The sequence below is a fragment of the Grampus griseus genome (assembly GCF_964374135.1).
Source record: "Grampus griseus genome assembly, chromosome: 11".
NCBI lineage: Eukaryota > Metazoa > Chordata > Mammalia > Artiodactyla > Delphinidae > Grampus > Grampus griseus.
The window spans coordinates 33,352,361-33,377,052 of NC_139005.1; the positions used below are offsets into that span (position 1 = coordinate 33,352,361).

Genomic DNA, 24,692 nt, shown 5'->3' on the forward strand with positions numbered 1-24,692 from the left:
AGTTTCCTGCCTGGTTACGAACTGGTTCCTTGAAGTTGGCTTGAATCCCAAACCTCAGCTTCTGCCTATGAAGTAAATATTTTGCTTCTGATTTTATCTTTTCTCCATGTGTGAACTTTGAATGCAGACTTTTTCCTATAATTGTGACCTGAATACAGAATTGTCATCATTCTATTCCAAATATACCCTGACCACACTTCTGCCTATGTACCTTGAATTATTTGGCACTATGAACAGCATTTAGCGTAGCATTTTCCCCTTTCTTCCTTGGGGAATGAGAGAGCGGTTGGGTTATGAACCAAATTTATTTAACTAATTGATTCTATTTGAGGTGGTATCATACAGTGTTAAGTGTGAGTAAAATAACTAAAGAGGTGGTGATCAGGTGGTGGCAGGAAGCTATTTAGTTCCTAGGAAAGTACACTTACTATGTAGAAAAAGGGAAAAGATAGTTTTATTCATATTATGTCAAATGAATGAGTCAAAATGATACATAATGGATTTTCTGGGTTATATACAGTCACACTGATATAATAATGGTTTCCCCACTCCCACCCTGAAACTTTGCAGGATTTAACAATGGAAAGGCTTTTAAGTTTTACTATTAGAAAATTCTATGGTCATTGTTAACAGTCTTATGTTAATTTAGAACCTTTTTGAGTTTCCAGAAATCAAGGCAGTGTTAATAGGTAACAGCTATCCTCTGACAGCTTCTTGCAAACACTGCCATCCATTTATAATTGCTTTATCAAAATTATTAATTACATAATTTCCTATCTGTTCTTTCCAGTTTAAATAAAAGTGAAAATTTCCATAGCATCAATTTTGGTAAGTGAATCCAGAGCCAAACAATAACAGACTCCATGAAATCTGAATAATACTTTTTATTCAGACAACTTGTTTAAGGAGTTCATTCTTGAGTGTTCTGCTTTTTCCCTTAAACATTTAAAAATTAATATTGGCCTGTTTTGGTAAGAAAGAAGCCAAAGGGTTAGTGATTAACCTTAGAAATTTTGTTCATCCTTCTCTGAGTCAAATTCAGTAATAAAAAATACTAGTGTAGGCAATTTATTTCTTCACGTGTCTAGTAATTTTTTATCATATACTGACATGGTGGATGATAAGATGACGAGACTCTGAATTCTAATATCTTCCTCTGCAGAGTGTTGATTTTTGTTCTGGCAGGCAATTATATTATTGGAGAATCATCCTGATCTTCTAGTCTTGGTTGTAGGTTTTTTTAGTATGAATCTGTTTAGGTTTTGTCCTAGAGCCTATTCCTCTCTAGGAACTTGATCTTTATTCATAAGGCCTGGCCCTTCTTGAGTTCAAGGTGTTTACTAAGTTCCTGTGACTTTTATGGTGTGAGGTAAGTGTCTAAATTAATGATTTTGTATGTGGATATCCAATTTTCCCAGCAATATATGTGGAAAAGGCTATCCTTTCCCCATTAGATTGCCATGGGATCTTTGTCGAAGATCAACTGAACATGCGGGTAAGGGTTTATTTCCAGACTCAAAATTGTGTTTCATTTTTTCCATATGCTTATCCTTATGCCACATTCTCTTAATTGTTGTAGCTTTATATTATGTATTGAAATCAGGTAGTGTAAGCCCTCTAATTTTGATCTTTTCTTTTTTTTTTTTTTTCTGCATTACGCAGGCCTCTCACCATTGTGGCCTCTCCCGTTGTGGAGCACAGGCTCCGGACGCGCAGGCTCAGCGGCCATGGCTCACGGGCCTAACCGCTCCGCGGCATGTGGGATCTTCCCGGACCGGGGCACGAACCCGTGTCCCCTGCATCGGTAGGCGGACTCTCAACCACTGCAGCCACCAGGGAAGCCCTGAAGGCATATATTTTGGATATTAACCCCTTATTGGATATATCATTTGCAAATATCTTCTTTCATTGAGTAGGTTGCCTTTTGCTTTGTTGATTGTTTTATCTGCTGTGCAAAAGCTTTTTAGTTTGATGTAGTCCCATTTGTTTATTTTTCCTTTTGTTTCCCTTGCCTGAGGAGACATATCCAAAGAAATATTGTTAAGACTGATGTCAAAGAGCATACTGCCTGTGTTTTCTTCTAGGAGTTTTATGGTTTCAGATCTACATTTAAGTCTTTAATCCATTTTAATTTTTTTTTTTTTTTTTGGCTGTGTTGGGTCTTCGTTGCTGTGCGCGGGCTTCCTCTAGTTGTGGCATGCGGGGGGCTACTCTTTGTTGCAGTGCACGGGCTTCTCATTGCGGTGGCTTCTCTTGATGCGGAGCATGGGCTCTAGGCGCACGGGCTTAGTTGCTCTGTGGCATGTGGGATCTTCTAGGACCAGGGATCCAACCTGTGTCCCCTGCATTGGCAGGCGGATTCTTAACCACTACACCACCAGGGAAATCCTTGAATTTATTTTTATATGTGGTGTAAGAAAGTGGTCCAGTTTTCCCAACACCAGTTATTGAAGAGTCTGTCTTTTCCCCATTGTATATTCCTGGCTCCTTTGTTCTAAATTAATTGACCACATAAGCATGGGTTTATTTCTGGGCTCTCTATTCTGTTCCATTTATCTATGTATATGTTTTTATGCCAACACCATACATTTTTGACTACTGTAGTTTTGTGGTATCGTTTAAAATCAGGGAGTATGATACCTCAGTTTTGTTCTTTTTTCTTAAAATTGCTCTGGCTATTTGGGTCTTTTGGGTTCCATACAAATCTTAGGGCCATTTGTTCCACTTCTGTGAAAAATGCCTTTGATATTTTGATGGGGTTTGCATTGAATCTGTAGATGCTTTGGGAAGAGTGGACATTTAAACAGTACTAATTCTTCCAGTCCATGAGCATGTTATATCTTTCCATTTATTTGTGTTGTCTTCAATTTCTTTCTTCAGTGTTGTATAGTTTTCAAAGTACAGATCTTTCACCTCCTTGGTTATTTTATTCCTATGTATTTTATTCTTTTTGATGCAGTTGTAAATGGATTGCTTTCTTAATTTCTCTTTCTCATAGTTCATTATTAGTGTATAGAAATGCAACAGATTTCTGTATATTGATTTTGTATCCTGCACCTTTACTGAATTCATTTATTCTAATAATTTTTTGGTCAAGTGCTTAGGGATGTCTATATATACTATCATGTCATCAGCCTATAGTGAGTTTTACTTCTTCCTTTCCAATTTGGGCTTCTTTTATTTCTTTCTCTTGTCTGCCGTGGCTAGGAATTCCAATATGATGTTGAATAAAAGTGGTGATAATGGGCATCCCTGTTTTGTTCCTGATCTTAGAGGTAAAGATTTCAGCTTTTTACCATTGAGTTATGTTAGTTGTGTGTTTGTCACATGTAGCCTTTATTATGTTGAGGTATATTCTCTTTATACCAACTTTGTTGAGAGTTTTTATCATAACTGGATACCAAATTTTGTCAGGTGCTTTTTCTGCATCTATTGAGATGATCATATGATTTTTTTTTTTTTTTTTTTTTGCGGTATGCAAGCATGTGGGATCTTCCTGGACCGGGGCACGAACCCGTGTCCCTGCATCAGCAGGTGGACTCTCAATCACTGCGCCACCAGGGAAGCCCAATCATATGATTTTTATCCTTTGTTTTGTTTATATGGTGTTTTGATTTGTGGCTGTTGAATCATCCTTCCATCCTGGAATAAATCTCACCAAATTATACCATCTCCTTATAAAAGGTTATGTGTTTCACACAGAGCCATGCATTTGGTGTTGGAGAGGGTGTGGAGAAAAGGGAACCCTCCTACACCGTTGGTGGGAATGTAAATTGGTGCAGCCACTATGGAGAACAGTATGGAGGTTCCTGAAAAAACTAAAAGTAGAGTTGCCATATGATCCTGCAAATCCACTGTTGGGCATATATCCAGACAAAACTATAATTCGAAAAGATACATGCACCCCTATGTTCACAGCAGCAATATTTACAATAGCCAAGATGTGGAAACAACCTAAATGTCCACTGACAGAAGAATGGATAAAGATGTGGTACATATATACAATGGAATGTTACTCAGCCATAAGAAAGAATGAAATAATGCCATTTACAGCAACATGGATGGATAGACCTAGAGATTATTATACTAAGTGAAGTAAGTCAGAAAGAGAAAGATATCACTTACATGTGGAATCTAAAATATGACACAAATGAACTTATCTATGAAACAGAAACAGACTCACAGACATAGAGAACAGACTTGTGATTGCCAAGGGGGAGGGGGGTGGGAGAGGGTTGGATTGGTAGTTTGGGACTAGCACATGCAAACAAACTATTATATATAGAATGGATAAACAATAAGGTCCTATTGTATAGCACAGGGAACTATAGTCAACATCCTGTAATAAACCATAATGGAAAAGAAAAATACAATCAGAGGGAAAAAAAAAGCCATGTATTTGGAAAGATGTAGTGATAAAAAATGCAACAATTCCAGAAAGGAATCTGCTTAAAAGACCACATTCTATAAAAGGTGTTGTATTTCTGGTCTGCTTATTCTAGGTACCAGAGCTTAACTAAAATTATTAATTGGTTCCCTCTGTAACAGTACCTAAGGATTCTGAAAATTTGGATCTTATGAAAGCAATTTTTAAAATAATTGACAATGGCTAAACCCATCCTGTTGTCTTGGGCTTGCTCTCTGACTGCAGTTGCTTACGTTGTTACTTTAAGTAACAGTGCTTATCAAACTGCTTTCCAAAGAGCCTTTACCCTCCTTCCATGTTTTGCAAGTTACCCGTAAACATTGCTGACTATGGGAAATAGCTTCTTTTTTTTTTATATAATTTTTTTTTAGATGTTGGGGGTAGGAGTTTATTAATTTATTTATTTTTGCAGTGTTGGGTCTTCGTTTCTGTGCGAGGGCTTTCTCTAGTTGTGGCAAGCGGGGGCCACTCTTCATCGCGGTGCGCGGGCCTCATCGCGGCTCTCTTGTTGCGGAGCACAGGCTCCAGACGCGCAGGCTCAGTAGTTGTGGCGCACGGGCTCACTTGCTCTGCGGCATGTGGGATCTTCCCAGACCAGGGCTCGAACCCCTGTCCCCTGCATTAGCAGGCAGATTCTCAACCACTGCGCCACCAGGGAAGCCCGGGAAATAGCTTTTTTGTTTGGTGCTGCATCTGTTTTCTCTGTGCATCCCGCTCAGCTGCCTCAGTATTCTGCCTTTGACAATGATGAAGGGAGAGCCTAACAGGCTTGACAAGATAAGGAACTTCCACGTTGTTTCCAAACTGAACATAAATACCACATTGCATGGGAATATCCATGTGAGTTGGGTCGGACTGACCTACTCATCTTCCAGAATGGGGACTGGGACACAGGACTGGCATATTAGGGCTTTTCTTGGAACTTTTGCTGGAACCGTTGGGGGAGACGAGTTCTCATTCTTAGGATTCCTAGCTTTAGAGATACTGGTGGTCAACCCTGCTATCTCATAAAGCAAGTTTGTGGAAAACAAAGGTAGTACAGAGGAAAGCAGTGGTTAAGAGACAAAGAAAAAGAGATTTGTAATTAGATTTTTAACCCCTTCATCCATTTCTGAAGCTAAATGTCTCAGTTATGTGATCCAGTGATCCTTTACCTCCCCTTTTAAAATCATGCTTCACTCCTCTACAAACAATTGTGCCTAAATTACTGATCTAGCTCTGGTATATTCTATGTAAAGCTTTCAAGTACTTCTCTTTTACTATTTACACGTATTAATGCCTAAATATTTCGTGATCACTGTTGTGTACCACAAATTACACTTATGGAATATAAAACAAAGAAATGAATTAAGTTAATACTTATAATATAAATATGTCCTATTACATGTGGCCATCTGTTTTCTGTGATAATTATAACCAGCAGTTCCAGAATAGGCAGCAGTTTCTGAAAATTATAACCAGCAGTTCCAGAATAGGCACCTAGTCAAAAAAAACCCCAAAATAACAAATGAGTAAATAAATGATTGCAGAGGGAAAGAAAACATATCTTATATCTGGTAGGATGGGCATTCTCTGATTGACAGCTGCTTTTACGTTAGAAATCATCCAGTTTATTACAGGTCCACAGTCCTTTTCCCGGAAACCCAGGGAGTCAGATTTTTAAAGCCAGAATTCTCAGCTCCTCCAAGCTCCTTTCTTTGGTCTAGTCATTTGGATTTCTGCTGTTTGAGGACTTCCTCAAACACTTGTTGATGCTGATATGTCTGTTCATTATTTGAATGTGGAGCACTTAAAAGCTGATCAGAAGCATATACCACCACCACCACCTTGGGTATATCAACTTGAGGGACTTTATTGTTGAACTGACCTATTTTTAGGGCCCAAATTTCCAGTGTCTATGTCTTTTCTCCTGGGAAGGAACGACATCTCCCCCCCCCCACCAATCCCCTGCTCGAGGTGAAATGAACTTATCTGAGAGTGTTTTGGACATTGGCAGGGGAAGGAGACTGCAGGTATCATGGTTCAGCATGACTGGCGGGTGGCAGGAAGGGTCCTGGTGGCTTAACTGCTCTTTACACAAAAATTTTAACCAGCTATGTTTGTATATTTGTTTGTGTGGTAAAATATACATAAAATTTACCATTTTAGGGCTTCCCTGGTGGTGCAGTGGTTGAGAGTCCGCCTGCCAATGCAGGGGACATGGGTTCGTGCCCCAGTCCGGGAAGATCCCACATGCTGTGGAGCGGCTGGGCCCGTGAGCCATGGCCGCCCGTGAGCCTGCAAGTCCGGAGCCTGTGCTCTGCAAGGGAGAGGCCACAACAGTGAGAGGCCCATGTACCGCAGGAAAAAAAAAAAAAAATTACCATTTTAACCGTTTTTAAGTATACAATTCAGTGGCATTAAGTACATTCACAACGCTGTGTAACCACCACCACTGTCTACACCTAAAACATTTTCATCATCCCCAACAAAAATTCTGTACCCATTAAACAATAACACTCCCTTCCCCCTTCCTCCCAGTCCCTGGTAACCTCGATTCTACTCTGTCTCTATCAATTTACCTAATGTAGGTACCTCGTATAAGTAGAATTATACAATATTTGTCTTTTGGTGTTGTTTGTACCTTTTTATTTTTCAGAGAACTCAGGTTAAGTAAATGGCCTCAGGCCATCAACTCTAAGTGGAAACGTGGCCACAGAAACCTAGGTATGTCCGTCAAGAGACTATAGTCTTAACTGCTATGCCATTACTACCTTAGTTGTTGACTTTCCCATCCATATGCATGTATGTATCCATACACAGCAGGTATTTTGCACTTGCCATTAAATCCATAATGTTTTGCCATCCCATTAGGAATTCTCTGAAACATTTTAATGCTTTCTAATAATCATTTTGTATGTATCATGCTTTATCTTTTGTTGATATTTAACTATTTGTGTTCTGAATTTTAAATAACAATATATACCTTTGTACATAAATATTTGTATTTCTGACTAGAACCCTAGGATAAAAGAGAATGTTGTTTCTAGTTCAAACAATAGAACATACTTAATAGTTGATACTTGTTAAATTACCCTTCAGAAATTAGCCAGTATATAATACAAGTATTCTTATGACATCTTCATCACCACTAATTTTTTTAATTAGGTAAAAAAAAAACTAATGTCCTACTAGTTGAATAGACTCTTTGATAAAATATTTTCATTTACTATTTTAAATTTTCTATATATTGTTTATGTCACTAGCTCATTCTCTATTCTGTTTTAAGGTATTCATATAAACTTTTCTGTATTTTGTGGCATGTTTTTTCCCAATTTTTTTCTTTGCTTTAAATTTGATGAATTAATGGGTGAAACAGAAAATAGAGTCCAGCATTCAACCTTTTTGTCTGGTTTCCTCACTGAGATCTAGAAGATATTTTGCTGGTAAGGGGTTAACACTTTCATTGCCTTTATAGTTTTCAAAGTGGAAATATTTTTATTGCTTTTAGCAATTAAGAAACTAATAAATAGATGTTCTTTTAAAAAGCATTCAATAGTACAGAAATAGAGAAAGTAGAAAATTAAAGGCTCCGTAATCCCATTCCCATATATCCATCTGCAAAAGGTATGGGAAGCTTCAGTCATAAATACAAAGAAATATAATACATGAAAAAAACCAGGCAATTATTAACTCTAGGAAAAATGTAATCATAGCACACTCATTAGCTCTGAACAGTATTTCAATGGTCCTAAAATAAAAACAATAAAATATGGATTTAACCAAAAATTTTAACGTAGCCATGTTGGGAAGGTGGAGGAGGGCAGAGGGGAGTATAGGAGATTGAAAAGTCTTCTTTCATCCTTTTATGGATTAAGTGGCAGAAATATATGTATTTTATTTAGCAAGATGTATGTACAAGTGAAAAGGCACAAATATAGAAGCTGGCTGTTTTTGGGGAATGGAACTTTGTGCCAAAGGACAAATTACTGCTCTTTGGTTACAAACCTTTGAGAGCTACTCTACTTTAAATTTTATGGGTAATTACAATGTATCCAGATTGGGATAAAGGTAAAAGAAATAAGATGACAAAAACACCTACATTTAAAAATAAAATTCTCTTGAGAAAATTTTATTAACATTAATCACAATAAATCATTCAACCTTTTCAGTCTTTAAGAGGTTTTTGTTTTAAAGATGAAATTTATTTCAAAAGTCCTCAAATAAGCCAATCATGAATAAACTTTTATAATGAACTTCTCAAACAAATCTTTTTACTTATCTACGTTTTTTCTTGGGATGACAATAGCATTATTATGATAGTACTAAGTTTTCTTTTTTATTCAAATGAACTGTTTTCAAGATTAATGATTATTAGCAAATCTTGATGCAAGATAAACATACTTTAAAATTACTTTTCAATTTCCTATGAACTATTTTAAAGTAAAAAACTATTTGGTACTAAGTGTTCTTATGTTCAAATTCTAAAAGTAATCTTTAGTCCCAATGGAACTTGATACTCCAAGATTTAAAAAATTTTTTAATGATATTGACATAATATATATAATTTTAATCACTAAGTTCCTCCTCATCACTGAAATATGTGCTTTTCTTTATCCTTGGGCGTCTTGAATCATCTGATGTTGAGGGACCCCCTGAACTGGGTTTCCATTTTTTTTGTTCTTCTTCAATTTTGGCTTGCTGTAATGTGGTTCGGAAAACAAACAAAACAAAATCAGGAATCTGTTTAATATTATTTACAGTCCATTGATTCAAAACATGGCAAAACATACATCACAAGTGCCAGCACTCTCTACCCTCCTAGCCCGTGCAGACAGTTCTACTCCATTAAGATGCCATTTCCCCTACCCCCAAGTTTTGTCCCAGTCTTACCATGTTAATCAAAATTATTTTAGACAAGTTCTACTAATTAACAGGCATATGAAATGAAGCCTACTTGTCATCCCTGTTGGATGTGGGAATGTTACACAAAATACATTAGTTAACTAAAAGGAAAAAATAAATTGATGTATGCATTTACGATTTATCAACTACATTAAAACAAAATAAGTGGTTATATAAAATCAGGAAGTTATACACCCTTCTTCAAAAAATGTTTCGTATACTTGTATTAGGATATTTAATGGTCAAAAATATGTTTTTGGTTTTGTTTTAAAATGAAGCTTCTTTTAAAACAGTATCTTCGATTTAGTAAAATCTTTTCCATTGGGCTAAATTCACTTGAATCAAATAGTTCTGTTCAATTCTATAATGAAAACAGATTAAGACAGTAAAAGTGTTGTGGGGCCCTCAAAATCTAGAAAGAACCGATAGGCACTTTTCCACCACACTGTTCTAAAGACCTTAAAGAAAAAGCCTATCTCCTAAAGTTTAGGGGCAAAGGGGAAGACAGAGGTTGCCATCAGGAGATGATTAATAAAGTAAGCAAGGAATATAAAACCGTTAACTCAAGGCAGCTATGGCATGGTACCTTAGAAAAGAACTATTTAGTACCTGGAAAGCTATGGCCTGACTGAGGCTGTCAAGAGCAGGATCTTCCCCTTCATCATCACTTTCTTCTACTTCTTCACTAAATTATTAAAAAAAAAATCAGAATGCACTTAAAAAATCAGAATGCACTTAGGAAAAAGACAGAAGCTACACAATAATGCATTTGCTAAGAGTGGCTATACATACATTTCTTCCTCTGGTTCAGGAATTTTCTTTTTTTTCTTTTTCTCTTTCTTCTTTGGAGGTTCACGTTCTCCAAGCATATTTTTAGGACAGGCATAACTTAAGTGTCCACTTTCCTTTTGTTTCCCATTAAAAAGGAAAGGAGAAATATTAAATTTGTTGTGTTATTAACAGAAACTAGGTGGTTCCTTAAGACTAAAATGTTTTATAACTTAAGAAAGAATATTGTCACACAGGGGCCTCCCTGGTGGCACAGTGGTTAAGAATCCACCTGCCAGTGCAGGGGACACGGGTTTGAGCCCTGGTCTGGGAAGATCCCACATGCTGCAGAGCAACTAAGCCCGTGCACCACAGCTACTGAGCCCGCGAGCCACAACTACTGAGCCTGCGAGCCACAAATACTGAAGCCCGTGTGCCTAGAGCCCATGCTCCACAACAAGAAGCCACTGCAATGAGAAGCCCGCACACCACAACGAAGAGTAGCCCCTGCTCGCCACAACTAGAGAAAGCCCGCGCACAGCAACAAAGACCCAACACAGCCAAAAATAAATAAATAAATAAATTAATTTAAAAAAAGAATATTGTCACACAGGGAATATACACAAAGAAATTAAAACCCATTACTTTAATATTTAGAAGGAAGAGATTATGATATTATAACTCCCAATAAGGAAGTATTCTAGTCGTTTCACTAAGAGTAAAAGAAGTTTTCTTCCTTCAAACATTTTAAATCTGAAGATTCAGGATATAAAATAATTCAAAATTTAAATGGACCATCTACCTTAGTTGTAAAAATTTTAAGTTATTATGATAAAATGGGGACAAAACTATTCCTAACTTCCAAGATGTTGCTGAACATTTTCTTTTAAAAACAAATGGAAAATTTAAAGTCTTCCTCACTTTTCCTATCAATTAATTTCATTTTGCTTCTTTCATATCTAGACTACACCTGCACTGTCCACTTATGGTAGCCACTAGCTATAATTCTCTTGTGGTTACTGAGAACTTGTCTGAATTGATACATACTGGATTGTGAAGGCAGTATGAAAAAAGAATGTAAAATATTATAATTTAAAAAATTTTAATTCCATAATTCAAATGAAAATATTTTGAATTAAAATATATTAAGTTTTTACCCTGTTTACTTTTTTTAATGTGGCTATTAGAACATTTATAATTAAATCTGTGGCTTGCATATGTTTGTATTTGACAGTGCTGGACTAGCCATAACATTATAACGAGCCATAACATGGTTTGAGTTGTAAAATGAGACAATGAATCTGTGTATTAGCTTACCAAAATACCTTTAGAAGTAATATGTGAGAATGAGGGTGTGCGGAGAGGCTGAGCCAGGATTAGAACAACAGAAGAGAAAAATAATCATGCTTTTCAAGTATATTTTACAAAGCATCAAATAGACTGTGTATTTTGTATACCTGGGGACACGGCTGAACCCAAGAGGTGTTATTGTTAATGAACTGCTGAGAGGATGTACTTAGAGAACCATTTTTCAAATTGTTTTTGGAATAATGGTATACCAAAAACTGTTAACATATGCCATACAAAAAAAAAAAATGGGGGCAGGGGTTTAATAGTGAAATAGCTTTGGGAAAAATCAGGCTAAAATAAACGTAAACAGATTTTTGTGGGGGGATGTTTTAAGAAATATTATAATGTACTAAGTATAATATGACAAATCTATGGATCCATAAACCAAAAAGACAGATTAACAGATTCATCCAGGAGTTCTTAGATAATTTAATATTTACTGTGAATATGTGGATATATACTTATTTATCTGACCATAACAACTCCACCCTCCTTTCCTTTCTTTTTTTTCTTTTTTATGATGGACTCTGGAACACAGGTTTTGAAACATTAACTTAGGTGTCAGAATCATAAAAATTTACAGAATGTACCCAGTGCCTTGCTTGCTTTCTCTTTCCGTCCATCCATCCATCTGTCTATTCACCCACCCATCTGTCTGTATATGTATATATTTTTGAGGGGGAGTGAGTGGCACTGGGGAAAGGACCCCAACACATTTCCTTCTATTTTCCATATGATCATGTAGCCAGGACAATGTCTCTCAGTAATCTACTCTTCAGTAGAAAGCTCCCCATTAACCTCTGGATCCTGCTTTTTAGTATACATAAAGACATTTTAGAAATAGGCAGCAACAGACCCAGACTGAAATTCTCTTGATACAATTATGGGCCTTGGGCAACGTTGTGTTGTGGCTATACATCTCTCCTAATCACCCAAAGTTTAAATGGATAACAACAGATGATGAGAACTAGATAAGAAAATCTGGGTATAGTTCAGCTCCTGAACTATCAGCAGTACAAATAGGGGGGAAAACTTCAAAACAATATCCCATAGAGGATGGGTCATATCATAATGTTTTTACTGATTTGTGATACTTAATCATTTATGGGTCACTAAAATCATTTATGGGTCACTAAAATCTTTCAGACAATAATGTAAGTAATTAGTCTTAAACTTTTTAATCTAACAACTTTCAAAGGTTTGGAAACTGGAGAAAATACCACCCTATATTACCCAACTCAGGTTAACTTTACATACGACATTTCAATTGAGTTTACTTACATGAGTCTAGAGTCCCAAAGTAAAACTTTCATAACCTGATTTTAGCCATCCAGAAGTCTTGGAGAACACAAACAAAACACTGATGTGAAAAATACCTTCAAGTAAACTATGGAAAATTATACTGTTTTAGGTTTACTCACCCCACATTCATAACACTTAGATTTATCAAAGTAGTTTCGTCTTCGGATGAACTCAGCTGCTCTTCCATTGTCAATAGCAATGCTTGCTTTTATCACTCTACCGAATAACTAGAACAGAGAAAAATGCACATGCAATAGGATGTATTTCACTGAAACCTAAAACTACAGTTATTGGATCCCATTTCCTCAAACCTTCAATTCCATTTTATTTTTTAGATTATTTTAGCAATTGCCTACTTAGGTGTGACAAATTCTTTCCTGTAGAATAGACTTTTATTCCTTATATTCTACCAGTGTTTTGGGAACCCAGTACAGTTTTGACCTCTATTCTGTACGTTAAATACCCTCAGGACCTACTGATATCCATCAGACTTGACTATCCCCTCATCCCCACATTTTTAGCCTGGATAAGCACAAAGGCTTTTGGTTAAAAACCTTGTTGGGAATGAATGGCTTACCTGTTTGTTGTTTATTGCCCTGGTACAGCTTTGTGCAGAGTCTTTATCCAAAAATAAAATAAATGCAACCCCTTTACTCTTCCTGGTATCTTTATCTTTCATTATAGTAACCCTTAAAGCATAAACAAATAGCCAGTTAAAAATAATAAGGCAGCATAAACAACATATATGAATAAATACTTGAAAAACTCAAGTGGTCAAAAAGGGTTAATAAAACATTTATAGAGTAAGCAAGGAAATTAATATATTTGACAAATAGCTAACTCTTCAAAGTCATGGGATATCAAGAAGAATGGAAATGGGAAAGTGTGATACTGATTTCACACAAGTGAACACAGCTATGATTAGGAGTATCTGATAAATCTAACATTAATCAGAGTTGAAGGATGAAGAGATTAGAGACAATGGAATCTTGAGGAGTAAGCATAATTCCTCTTCTCTACTGACTCCCTCATTCTGCAGGAAAAAACAAAACAAAACAAAACTGAGATGTTCTCTTCTACCCAAAAAGTAAAGTGATTTACTCAAATTATTTTTTTCTAGGTGTTAGAACATAACTATAATCTTAATATTCTTTTAAGGAATCTCCACTTCTGTGCTTCTTAGCCATACTACCCAAGGTACGTAAGTGGTAGGGATGGTCGTAAGAGCACAGAGCCTGTTCTTTTTCCTGATGCTTTACCCATCCCTAGTCCTGTGGTCCTCGCTCATCATATGTCATTAAATACAGTTTAAGAGAATATTCAACAGGGCTCTTGGAACATCTTGCTATGTCAGAAAGGAAGTACTGGGGCTTCCCTGGTGGCACAGTGGTTGGGAATCCGCCTGCTGATGTTGGGAACACGGGTTCAAGCCCTGGTCCGGGAGGATCCCACATGCCGCAGAGCGGCTAAGCCCGTGCGCCACAACTACTGAGCCTGCGCTCTAGAGCCCATGAGCCTCAACTACTGAGGCCCACACGCCTAGAGCCCGTGCTCTGCAACAAGAGAAGCCACTGCAATGAGAAGCCTGCGTACTGCAACAAAGAGTAGCCACCGCTCGCCGCAACTAGAGAAAGCCCGCGTGCAACAACAAAGACCCAACTCAGCCAAAAATAAATAAATTAATTAATTAAAAAAAAAAAAGAAAGGGAGTACTTGAAAAAAATAGTAACGATGGGGCATGGCACAAGAACAGAGAAGCCAGTTGGAGGGAGCACCGATTGGCCAAATCTAGGACAGTCTGAGTACCAAAATAATTAAATACAGTAATGAATTATAAACCACATAAAAAAGGAATTCATAAGTCCATACTGATAATAAATAAAAGGGGGAGAAAGGAGAGCTACTGAATGCCAAAGGATGACTGGTGAATGTATAGGGAGTGCTAGAGTTGGAAAATCACCATTTGAAACAATCATGGTACTGGATCAGTCAAGAATTATCAACAAATGCTATGTCTAAAATGAAGTTTTTATGTGTAATAGGATGTTTGCATTGTCTCAAGAGTGTCTCCCACTGACTGCTTCTTAGTTGCAAAAGGGAAAAAAAGTAATTATACAGTGGAGAAGTTGGTTAATGTCTTGACTGGGTGATCAAAATTAATATCACTAATGAGGGACAGATGCATGCTGTATGAATCCAGATGTGACACCCTCAGAACACATCACCTATAGAGTATAACACTCAAGAATACATAACCACCACATAATCATGAGGCAACATCAGGAAAACACAAAATGAGGGGAAAAAAAGATGGGTTAGAGCTATATTATTTATAAATGTTCCAGATTAAAGGAGGCTAAAAGGATAGGACAGTTAAAATAACACCTAACTCTAGACTGGATTCTGTACTAGAGGCAAAAAATTCTATGTGGGACATTATTGGGTCAAGTGACAAAACTGGAACATGGATGACTGATTCAACAAAAGTACTGCATCAGGATAAATTTATGAGTTTGGTAACTGTACTGTGGTTATATAACATATAACGCTATTGTATTTGTAGGAAATACACACTGAAGTATTTAGGAGTAAAGGGTGATGATGTTTATAACAGCCTCAAATGACTCACAAAAACAAATTGTGTGTATGTATACACATAGATATATATAAACATACTCATATAGGTGTGTGTGTGTATACACACACACACACACACATACATGCACACACATTGGGGAGAGAGTGCAAATGATAAAGTAAATGGGGATAAAATGTTAATAAGTCAATCTGGGCAAGGGATATTTTGATGTTCTTTGTACTATTTTTGTAACTTATAAATTTGAAATTATTTCCAAATAGCAAAAAAAGAGACAAAGCTCTAAGACAAAGCTTAATAATTTTCTAAAAACTGAATTAACAGGAAAACAGACAAGAGAACATGAATGAATAAATAAACAGAAATTTGATTTAGTATTACGTTTCACATATTAAAATTTATTTTATTTGGATTTGGGATTAGGTACCTATAGAGTCATTGGAATGAAATTGGTAAAAAGATGCCACGATATTAAGAAAAGTGATGTCTTATTAAAAAAAATATAAGTTACAATAATTTAGGGAAAAATGGGCAACTAAAATGGTTTACTTTCTCAAAAGGCTGCATCTGTTTATTCATTGGGCTTAGAAGGAAGGAAGAGAAGTCAAGCACTTGATGCAGCTCAAGTTTAGGCTGGTTTTCTTCAAAGCCACACCAGTTAGCATAAACAGGAAAGTTTTTAACCAATTTTGAAAGAAGTATAAAGTAAGATAGTTACTTTAACTTTTTAAAAATTTTATAATGTTTGTGATGGTCAGTTAAAGTCATAAATCATTTTTTTTGAAAGTACTATTTGGAAGTGTTAGCTTTCTAAGTCATACTCAGTTAATGACCTCTTTCATCTGTCCTCTCTTTTCCATTCCCACTGCTTTTTTTCTTGTCCACGGTGGCATTACTGTTTCCATAATCTATTCTTACTGGTTCCCTTGGTGTTAAGTTATGCTCACATGCTAGTGGAAAAGTCTTCTACTTGAGGAATAAATAAAATCACTTATTCCTTTGCTCAAAAATCTTTGGTTCTTCAAGTTGCCTATTCTTTGGTCCAGCAATCAATATCCTTCATGATTATGGCTCCCATTCCCTCATCTTTCACTGCTCCTCACTTGCAAACTATGAGGTCTAGCCACAAGAAGGCACTCAGTGTTCATGAAGCATGGCCTGAACTTCCCCTAAACTGGTGCCTCTGTTCATATGGCTTCTATCCGCTTTCAAATCTCAATGTTTTGCCCATTAAAATTTCACTCCTTCTTCAGGGTTCAAAATGTATCAGTTCTTAACTGGAAATAATTTCTTCTCCTTTCTTTTCTGCTTGTCTCCACTGAAATCTCTGTATAAACAATGCCTCATCTCCCCTATTCAAAAAATTTATTTTTGCAGTAATAACAAATCTTTATGTTTGGATACATGTGATGGAATTTTTACTCTATTATTTGCCAGGCACCCCTCTAAGCTTTATCTATAAAATGTTCCTTTCATCTCACCTATTTTGATATAAAAATCTTCTTTAAGGTTGTCTCTGTAACCCCTATTAATCCTACCTCAATATGTTAAAACAAAAAGACAGATACAAATGGGAAAGCAGTTTCTCAAAAGCGTGCATCCATTTGTTTGTTCATGTGGCCATTCAGTCTTTCCATTAGCCTCAAGCACAGGTACTAAGCACTGGCAGTAGGATGGGTTTTTATCCTCAGGAAAAGGCTTACAGTCTAGAGGTGGAGAAAGACCTATAAACCAATTAAAATACATTACTTTGATAGAGGTACCTTCTACGGTAACAGAAAAATAATTACATCAAGGATTTAAAAAGACAAACCTAGGATGATTCCCATGTCTCCAGCATGGGAAAAAAGCTAGACAGTGGTACCATTTCCTGATATAAGGTAGATGATGTACTCATTTAAGCACATGAAGTGAAGCAGACACTATTCTGGGAAACCTGGGTGTCATCCATAACACCTCCTTCTCGCTCACCCAACCCTTACATACAAAGTAAGTATATCATTAAGTATTACCCATTTTCCTGCCTAATGATCTCTCAAATCTGACCACTCTTTACCTCTCTACCTGTATCATCTTAGTCCAAATTTCTCTCCTGGGCTATTGTTATATCTTTTGACTGGTCTCCCTGCACCTGCTCTTGTTCCCCTCCAATCCAATATCTACACTGAAGCTGGATGGAATAAGCTTCTAAAAATTCAAATCATGTCACTCCCTCATTTAAAATTATTTAATGGATTCTTGGTGCCCTTAGAGGAACCTGCTTCCATCTCTGGACCTGTCTTGTGCTTTCTCCCTCTTGCTCACTCATCTCAAGTCACACTGGCCTTCTTTCTGTTTCTTGATCTCGCTTTATTTTCTCTTGCCACAGGGCCTTTGCACAAGCAAGTCCCTCTACCTGAAATGTTCCTCCCATTCTTTTAACCTACTTAACTCTTACTCAGCCTCTAGGTTTCAACTCAAAGGATAATGACTTAGGTAAATCTACCCTGACTCTCTAGACTAGATCAGGTCTTCCCTGTTTACAGGTGCTTATAACTCTGTGTCTAACTTCATAGCATTCTCATGGCTTATAATTATGTATTTGTACGGAAATTCATTCAGCGATTCTGACAGGGAAAAATCAAGAAAAGGTAAAGGTTAAAGGAATAGGCTGGAATCAAACTATTGGATTCAAACCTTGGCTCCACTGCTAACCAGCAATATGATTTTAGGTTTACTGTGTGCTTCAGTTTTGTCATTTATAATATCAGGATAATAACAGTAGCTACCTTAAAAGGTAGTTGTGAGACTTTAATGAGATAATTTATGTAAAGATATTAGAACAATGCATAGCGTATTTATGTATTCATTGTTACGTATCATCATTATTAGTGTTCTGATTGATAATGATCACTGTTTGAAATTCTGAAGACCTAGTAGCATTTTTGATTATTTTTTAATAGAGAAGTAAGTTTAAAAGAAGTTAACCTCAGGATGCACATGAACTTCAACTGTTTAACATTCATTTATCAAAGCTAAAAGAAAAACAACTAGGCAAGATAAATATGCTCTAAATTCTTGGGATTTTAAATATGACTTTAAATTTATACCAGAACATATTATTAGTTGTAAGATAGAATAACACTATCTTGCTTTTACTTTACACTCTCATTAACCCTGCATTGTTCAGGAGTCAACTGTGTTTGTTTTTATATTCTATTTGTTTGACAAATAATAATCCATTTATAGTATACTTGATAACACACCTCCTAGTACCTAAAATATATATTTAATCGGAGCCTTTCACTTATGTCTTATATTGGATAACAGGATCAGTTTTAGTTCTTAGTAATATAGTACAAAATTATATTATTTAAATAAATTAGGCCATATAAAGGAATACCATGAAATCATTAAATACAAGGATGTATCTATATGGTACATGGAAAAATATTTACAATATAATGTCAAGTTAAAAAAAAGACAACAAAATTGCATGTATAGAATTGTCTTTTAAAACTTGTCTATAGATATTTATGTATATTAAAAAATTACTGAAATATATATAAAATGTTAACAGTAGTATTTTTATTTCTTTTTTATATCAAATATCTGTTTTATAAAAAATAGTAAATCTACTTCCATTAAGAAAATAATGGAGAAGTAAATTCTGATAGACTTTTAAATGAAGTTTCAAAATCTGATATACTTACTTTACAACTTTGCCATACTTGGAAAATATCTGAAACAAAAGACCACATAATAATTTGCAATTTAATTTAAAATCATAAAAGAACATTAAATTTTCAGGCTGTATATACTGACCACATTGTTTGTTGTAGTTTATGAAAATTTTTAGCCTCTGGTCTATAAGGCAAGCCCTCGAAGATATATTTTTTTAGTGACTAGCATAATCCTTTTTTGGCTACTGGTGTCACAGGTATTTGCCTTAGTTCCTAAACTTCTGACAAAAGAGTGCATACAGAGAAAAAAACCCACTATTCATGTGTGGTAGATTGAAGGCACACACATTGCACAGCTGAGTGTTCCTGTGGTATATCCATGACAACTATCAACCCCACCATAGCTCCAGAGAAACCCTGTGCTTCAGCTATCAATGTTGTGGAATATCACTGTTCCTGGCCTACCCCCCAGCCCCCCACTCCATCAAGCAATCACTATGTCAGAAGACAAATCCTTACATAGACTGTTCATAAAACAAAAAAGCTTCTATAATGAAAAATCCATTCCCATCAGTCTCCTTCTGCCCACCCTAATATGTTGGTGGTACAAGAAAGTTGGCCCTTTCTTCTCTTTTACATCTACATCTTCACTCTAAGCAATCTTATCTACTTCTACTGTTTCAGCCGGTCCTATTTATTATATAATGCTTGGTACAAAAGTCCTTCAGAATACATTAATGTATGTAATCAGTAATAATAAATGTTTGAGTTCTATAAGTTGTGTAACCATGGAACATAGTATAACTGGATTGCAGTGTTAGTAATACTGAATTCTGAAGACCAAAAAGACAGTTTTCTCTCTTTTCTTTTTTTTTTTTTTGTGGTTTGCCTTTCATTTTCTTTCTTTTTTTAAAAAAATTTACTTTATTGCAGTATAGTTGATTTACAATGTTGTGTTAGTTTCTGGTGTACAGCAAAGTGTATATGTATATATACACACATATACATGTATATACATATATATATATACACATACTCTTTTTCATATTTTTTCCATTATGGTTTATTACAGAATATTGAATACAGTTCCCTGTGCCATACAGTAGGACCTTGTTGTTTATCCATTCTGTATATAATAGTTTGCATCTGCTAATCCCAAACTCCCAATCCATCCCTTCCCCACCACTCCTCCCCCTTGGCAACCACAAGTCTGTTTTCTATGGCTGTGAGTCTGTTTCCATTTTGTAGATAAGTTCATTTGTGTCATATTTTAGATTCCATATATAAGTGATATCATACAGTATTTGTCTCTCTTTCTCACTTACTTTACTTAGTATGATAATCTCTGGGTCCATACATGTTGCTGCAAATGGCAGTATTTCATTCTTTTCTATGGCTGAGTAGTATTCCATTGTGTGTGTGTGTGTGTGTGTGTGTGTGTGTGTGTGTGTATGTATGTATATCTATCTCACATCATCTTTATCCATTCATCTGTTGATGGACATATAGGTTATTTCCATGTCTTGGCTATTGTGAATAGTGCTGCTATGAACACAGAGGTGCATGTCTCGTTTCAAATTATAGTTTTTTCTGGACATATGCCCAGCACTGGGACTGCAGGATCATATGGCAACTCTACTTTTAGTTTTTTGAGAAACCTCCATATTGTTTTCCGTAGTGATTGCACCAATTTACATTCCCACCAACAACGTAGGAGGATTCCCTTTTCTCCACACCCTCTCCAGCATTTATTGTTTGTGGACTTTTTAACGATGGTCATTCTGACCAGTGTGGGGTGGTACCTCCTTGTAGTTCTGATTTGCATTTCTCTAATAATTAGCTATGTTTAGCATTTTTTCATGTGCCTATTGGCCATCTGTATGAAAGACAGTTTTCTACGTAACATTTCTAATGGCTTCTCATTTCATTCAGAGTTCTTACCATTATCTATGCAAGCCCTATAAGGCACCCCTGAATGGGCTTACCTCTGATTGCCCCTCCTCTTCTCTCCACTTTATTTACTCTGTCTGCCTGAAATGCTTGTCCCCTCTAGACATCTGCATAGCTGCCTCTTACTTCCTTCATGTCTTAATCGAAAGTCACCTTCCTAAAGTAAAATTTCACTATTTAATAACCCTCCTTTCCTGCTTTATTTTTTCTCCTTAGCACCTAATACCTTAGTATTAACTTAGTATCTAACAAATAACATCATTTAAATTTTTTATATTTCAAATTGTTTCTCTATCTTGCTACATTGTGAGTGCCAAAAGGGATTTTCACCTTTTTGTTCACTGATGTGTACCTAGTACTTGTAAGTGGTCCTTGGCATATAGTAAGTGTTCAATAAAAAGAGATGTCTCTATTTGGATACAAGGAAGGACAATAAAGTTTGTTTTCTTCTCTGTTCGAGACTCAAGCTATGTTAATTAATTAATCGAGTACTATGTATCACCTATGCAGCATCTCTCTACTGTACTTAACATCTACCCAAAGTAGCAGAGAAAAGCAGGCACACTTGTAGATACGACTCATGTCATTCCTTCCAGTCCCTCTCAACCACCCATCTGCAGGACAGGCACAGAAGGAAATTTTGTTCTCTGTAAGGTAACAAGGTGAAAGAAGATGTTGGAAGGGATTTTTTTCTCCTCCAGTCACCCCTATCCTGAACTGAAAACAAACTTCATTAAACTGTTAAGTTTTCGCCACATATATAAATTAAGATATACTTTCAGGATTGGAGGATTAGGAAAGGGATCTGTTTTGCTTCCATCAGCCCTTCCTCCAAAACCTCCACCCCACTACCAGTTTCAAAAGCCAAGTAAGCAAGGAGGAAAAATCAGCATCATTATGCTAGTAGTGGCTTCTGTGTTTATAAAAAACTTGTTATCCTCTATAAAGCACTGGGAATTCTCTTTGGAAATTACAAGTGTCTAATTTTTTCACTTACTTATGTTTACCATACAGGTCTTTGGTATTAATGATTTAAGTGCATTGTAATGTATTTATTATGAATTTTGCCTAAGAGAACTGTTTGCTTAAGCTACATTTGTATCTCAAATAGAGAATTCAGTGGATAACAATACTAATACAAAAACTTACCCGGTATAAGTCATTGTTGGTCAGGGAAAAGGGCAGGTTGGATACATACACTGTGCTTTTACTTGGGGCCAATCCACCACTCATTTCTAAAAAACAAACAAACAAACCCAGAAGCAATTTAAACCAGGTATTCTTCATTCCAAGTAAAACCAATACTATAGGTAAGTGACAAATTTATATACTTTCCGTCTTAGTAATACTCAGGAACATTGACTCCAGCTGGGTGAATTAAGGGATTCCTTTTCTCCAGACACCACTTAAAAGAGTTTTCTGGTCCTTCTTTCAAGTAGATTCTTTACACTAACCCCTTTCAGTGATGGAATATGGCGTGAATGGAGAGGTGGGTTTCAAACAGATGAAGGAAAAACTCTGAGGCTACTCTTAACCTCCCCTCAGGCTGAGAGCAAGAAAGTGCTTTCACATATACCTAATACCCTGCCTACCCACGTGAGAAAGAGCCTGGGAGCTCAGAAAGAAACTTAGCTGTTGATTTTCACGAATTTGCCTGGGTAACTTTTTGGTTGTCTTAATATTTTTCTCTGGAGCTGTGCTAAGAGGAAATTTTAGCCTCACATTTTGACGATGTAAATAAAGTTCTTTCAAATCTCTAATTTTGCATATTATTGCTAAATTATGAAATGATACATTTCATTATTGGAATAGTTTTCAGGGCCCTGAAGGGTATTGACCTGTAAATGTATTTTTCAGTTTACAAATATAATCTGTAATTCATTTTCATACCGTATATTGCAAAGTCAGAAAATTATCTCTGAAAGTTATATTAGACTCAATCAACCAAGTTCAAATTTTCGATTTAAAAAGTGTGTGTGGTGTATTTACAATCACAAACGTCAAAATATTGATTCTAAGGCGTGCCAGTTCGCGATGTAATGGGAAAACCGCTTGATACTTGAGATGTTTTGGGGGACAACTTCATCGACAGGTCGCTTTTTAAAAGCTTCCAACTGAAACTCTTCACACGTTAGCCGTTCTGGTGAGAATGCGAGGGCAGGGAAAAGTAAAGGTCTTGGAATAAAAAGGGTGGCGGGAGAGAGGGTCAAATGTTTCCGGCAGCTGGGTCTGGGGAGGAGCCCGCAGGGAGAAAGGCCGCAGCTGGGTAGGCGTTTACCTTCAGGTGGGGCAGGCCCGGGAGATTAGAAGAGCGCGAGCCCTCAGCTCGCTCGGGGCTCAACCCGGACAGTTCGTCGCCCCTTGCAGCTGCCTTGGCATCACGGGTCCTGGGAAGGGTCAGGAGCCGGCGACAAGAAGTTAGCAGCAGTGCCTCTTCCAGGATGTCCTTTGACCCAAGCCCCGGAGGCGGGTCTAGGGGCGGGCGCTTTTGCCGACGTCATCGCGCGCGCCGGAAGTGCCTCCCTGGAAGCGCTGCGACGAGTGAACGACTACGTTTACGGGGTCTCCCGGCGGCCCAGAGTCGGTGAGCGCGTTTTACCTTTCCGAGAGGTGGACGGGGACGGGCACGGGCTGCTACACCGGGGAGAGGGGAGTGCGCGGGCGGGCAGGCCTTTCCGCGGCGGAACCTGGAGTTTCCCGCTGCATTTGAATCGTGCAACGATTCTGCTCCTGCGGTTGAGGGTGGAGAGACGCAGCGGAGTTTGGAATAAAGGAAAGTGTTGAGTCTGTGATACAGGTTCGCTTCTCTTTAGCATCGTAATATGCAAAAAGAGGACTGAACTAGGTGACTTCAGTGAGCCGAGGTCAGTTAGTAAGTCGGTAAATTTACTGAATGTGTTCGACGTACCCAGTTCGGTTATAGGCACTTCGGCAGCTACAAAAAAGTGTAAAGCGGTCCTTTTCTGGAGGATATCTCAGTCTCGTTGGGGAGACAAGGTCAACCTGGGGAGACTCGGATTCACAGAATGACTCATCCTGAATATTGGTATGGACACATGTTAACTTTCTTGGCACCTTTTTTCTTCCTGTAAATCTGTAATGGGCACACACTGCTTTTTCCCCAAGTGGCTGTAAACAAGCCCATCATTCCGACAGAAAAAAACAGAAAATAATGCAAGGTAGTTTATACTTAACTTCTACCAACCAGCACACACAGACCAGGCCTCTAATCACTCCCTGGGAGCCTGCGTGCCAGCAGCCTGGAGCTCAGAGCCTCTCCTGGAGCCTGCACAATCAATCCAGACTGAAGCCGATGTCTTCTAGAGAGACGGAAGTGCAATCCAGCCAGGGCGCAGCAGAATTTTGAGAGGCCCGAATGCCTCCGCGTCCACCAGGGGACCGTTGGGACTAATTCTCTTGGCAAACTTGTGGCCAGCCAAAACTGCCATGCTTCACATCCCTGTTATCCTTGGTTACCGTCCAAGATGTAAGCCCCTTTGGTCTTCTATGCTACACCCCCATCCCCGTGCTGCTTTATGCTCGCTCCCTCTGCCTTGATTTAGGCTTTCACTGCTTCTCCTTACTTTTCTTCCACATTTCACCCCTCAACACAACAACTGGGCTCTCTGAAACCTTTCTTCCTTGCTTAACAAACTTTTACTTATTCAGCCTCTTTATGGAAATTTTCTTACGTCTCCTGACCCTAACTAACACTTGTTTTTTTCCCTCCAGCCCTTTCAATTGAGCCCTTTCT

At 37.3% G+C, this 24,692-nt stretch overlaps 2 protein-coding genes across 8 annotated transcripts in view; one reads left to right on the forward strand and one right to left on the reverse strand.

Annotated features, from left to right (window-relative positions):
- Positions 1 to 7,890: 7,890 nt before the first annotated feature.
- On the reverse strand, positions 7,891 to 23,410 carry ZCRB1 (zinc finger CCHC-type and RNA binding motif containing 1). The gene is made up of 8 exons (XM_082665325.1): positions 23,217 to 23,410; positions 22,088 to 22,173; positions 19,019 to 19,047; positions 13,308 to 13,419; positions 12,850 to 12,957; positions 10,103 to 10,215; positions 9,920 to 9,995; positions 7,891 to 9,106 (listed from the first exon to the last, which is right to left on the reverse strand). Exons 2-8 carry the CDS (start codon positions 22,169 to 22,171, stop codon positions 8,975 to 8,977), a joined length of 654 nt encoding a protein of 217 aa, XP_082521451.1. The 5' UTR covers positions 22,172 to 22,173; positions 23,217 to 23,410; the 3' UTR covers positions 7,891 to 8,974.
- A 29-nt stretch (positions 23,411 to 23,439) lies between these two features.
- PPHLN1 (periphilin 1) overlaps positions 23,440 to 24,692 on the forward strand; it is a 144,444-nt gene continuing 143,191 nt past the window's right edge. For 6 of the 7 annotated variants that reach the window (XM_082665326.1, XM_082665328.1, XM_082665329.1 and 3 more), the window contains exon 1: positions 23,440 to 23,522. The gene's annotated coding sequence lies outside the window, so the exon portion shown is untranslated. Of the gene's footprint in view, positions 23,523 to 23,850; positions 23,985 to 24,692 lie in introns of all 7 variants that reach the window. The other variant, XM_082665327.1, reaches the window with a different exon arrangement.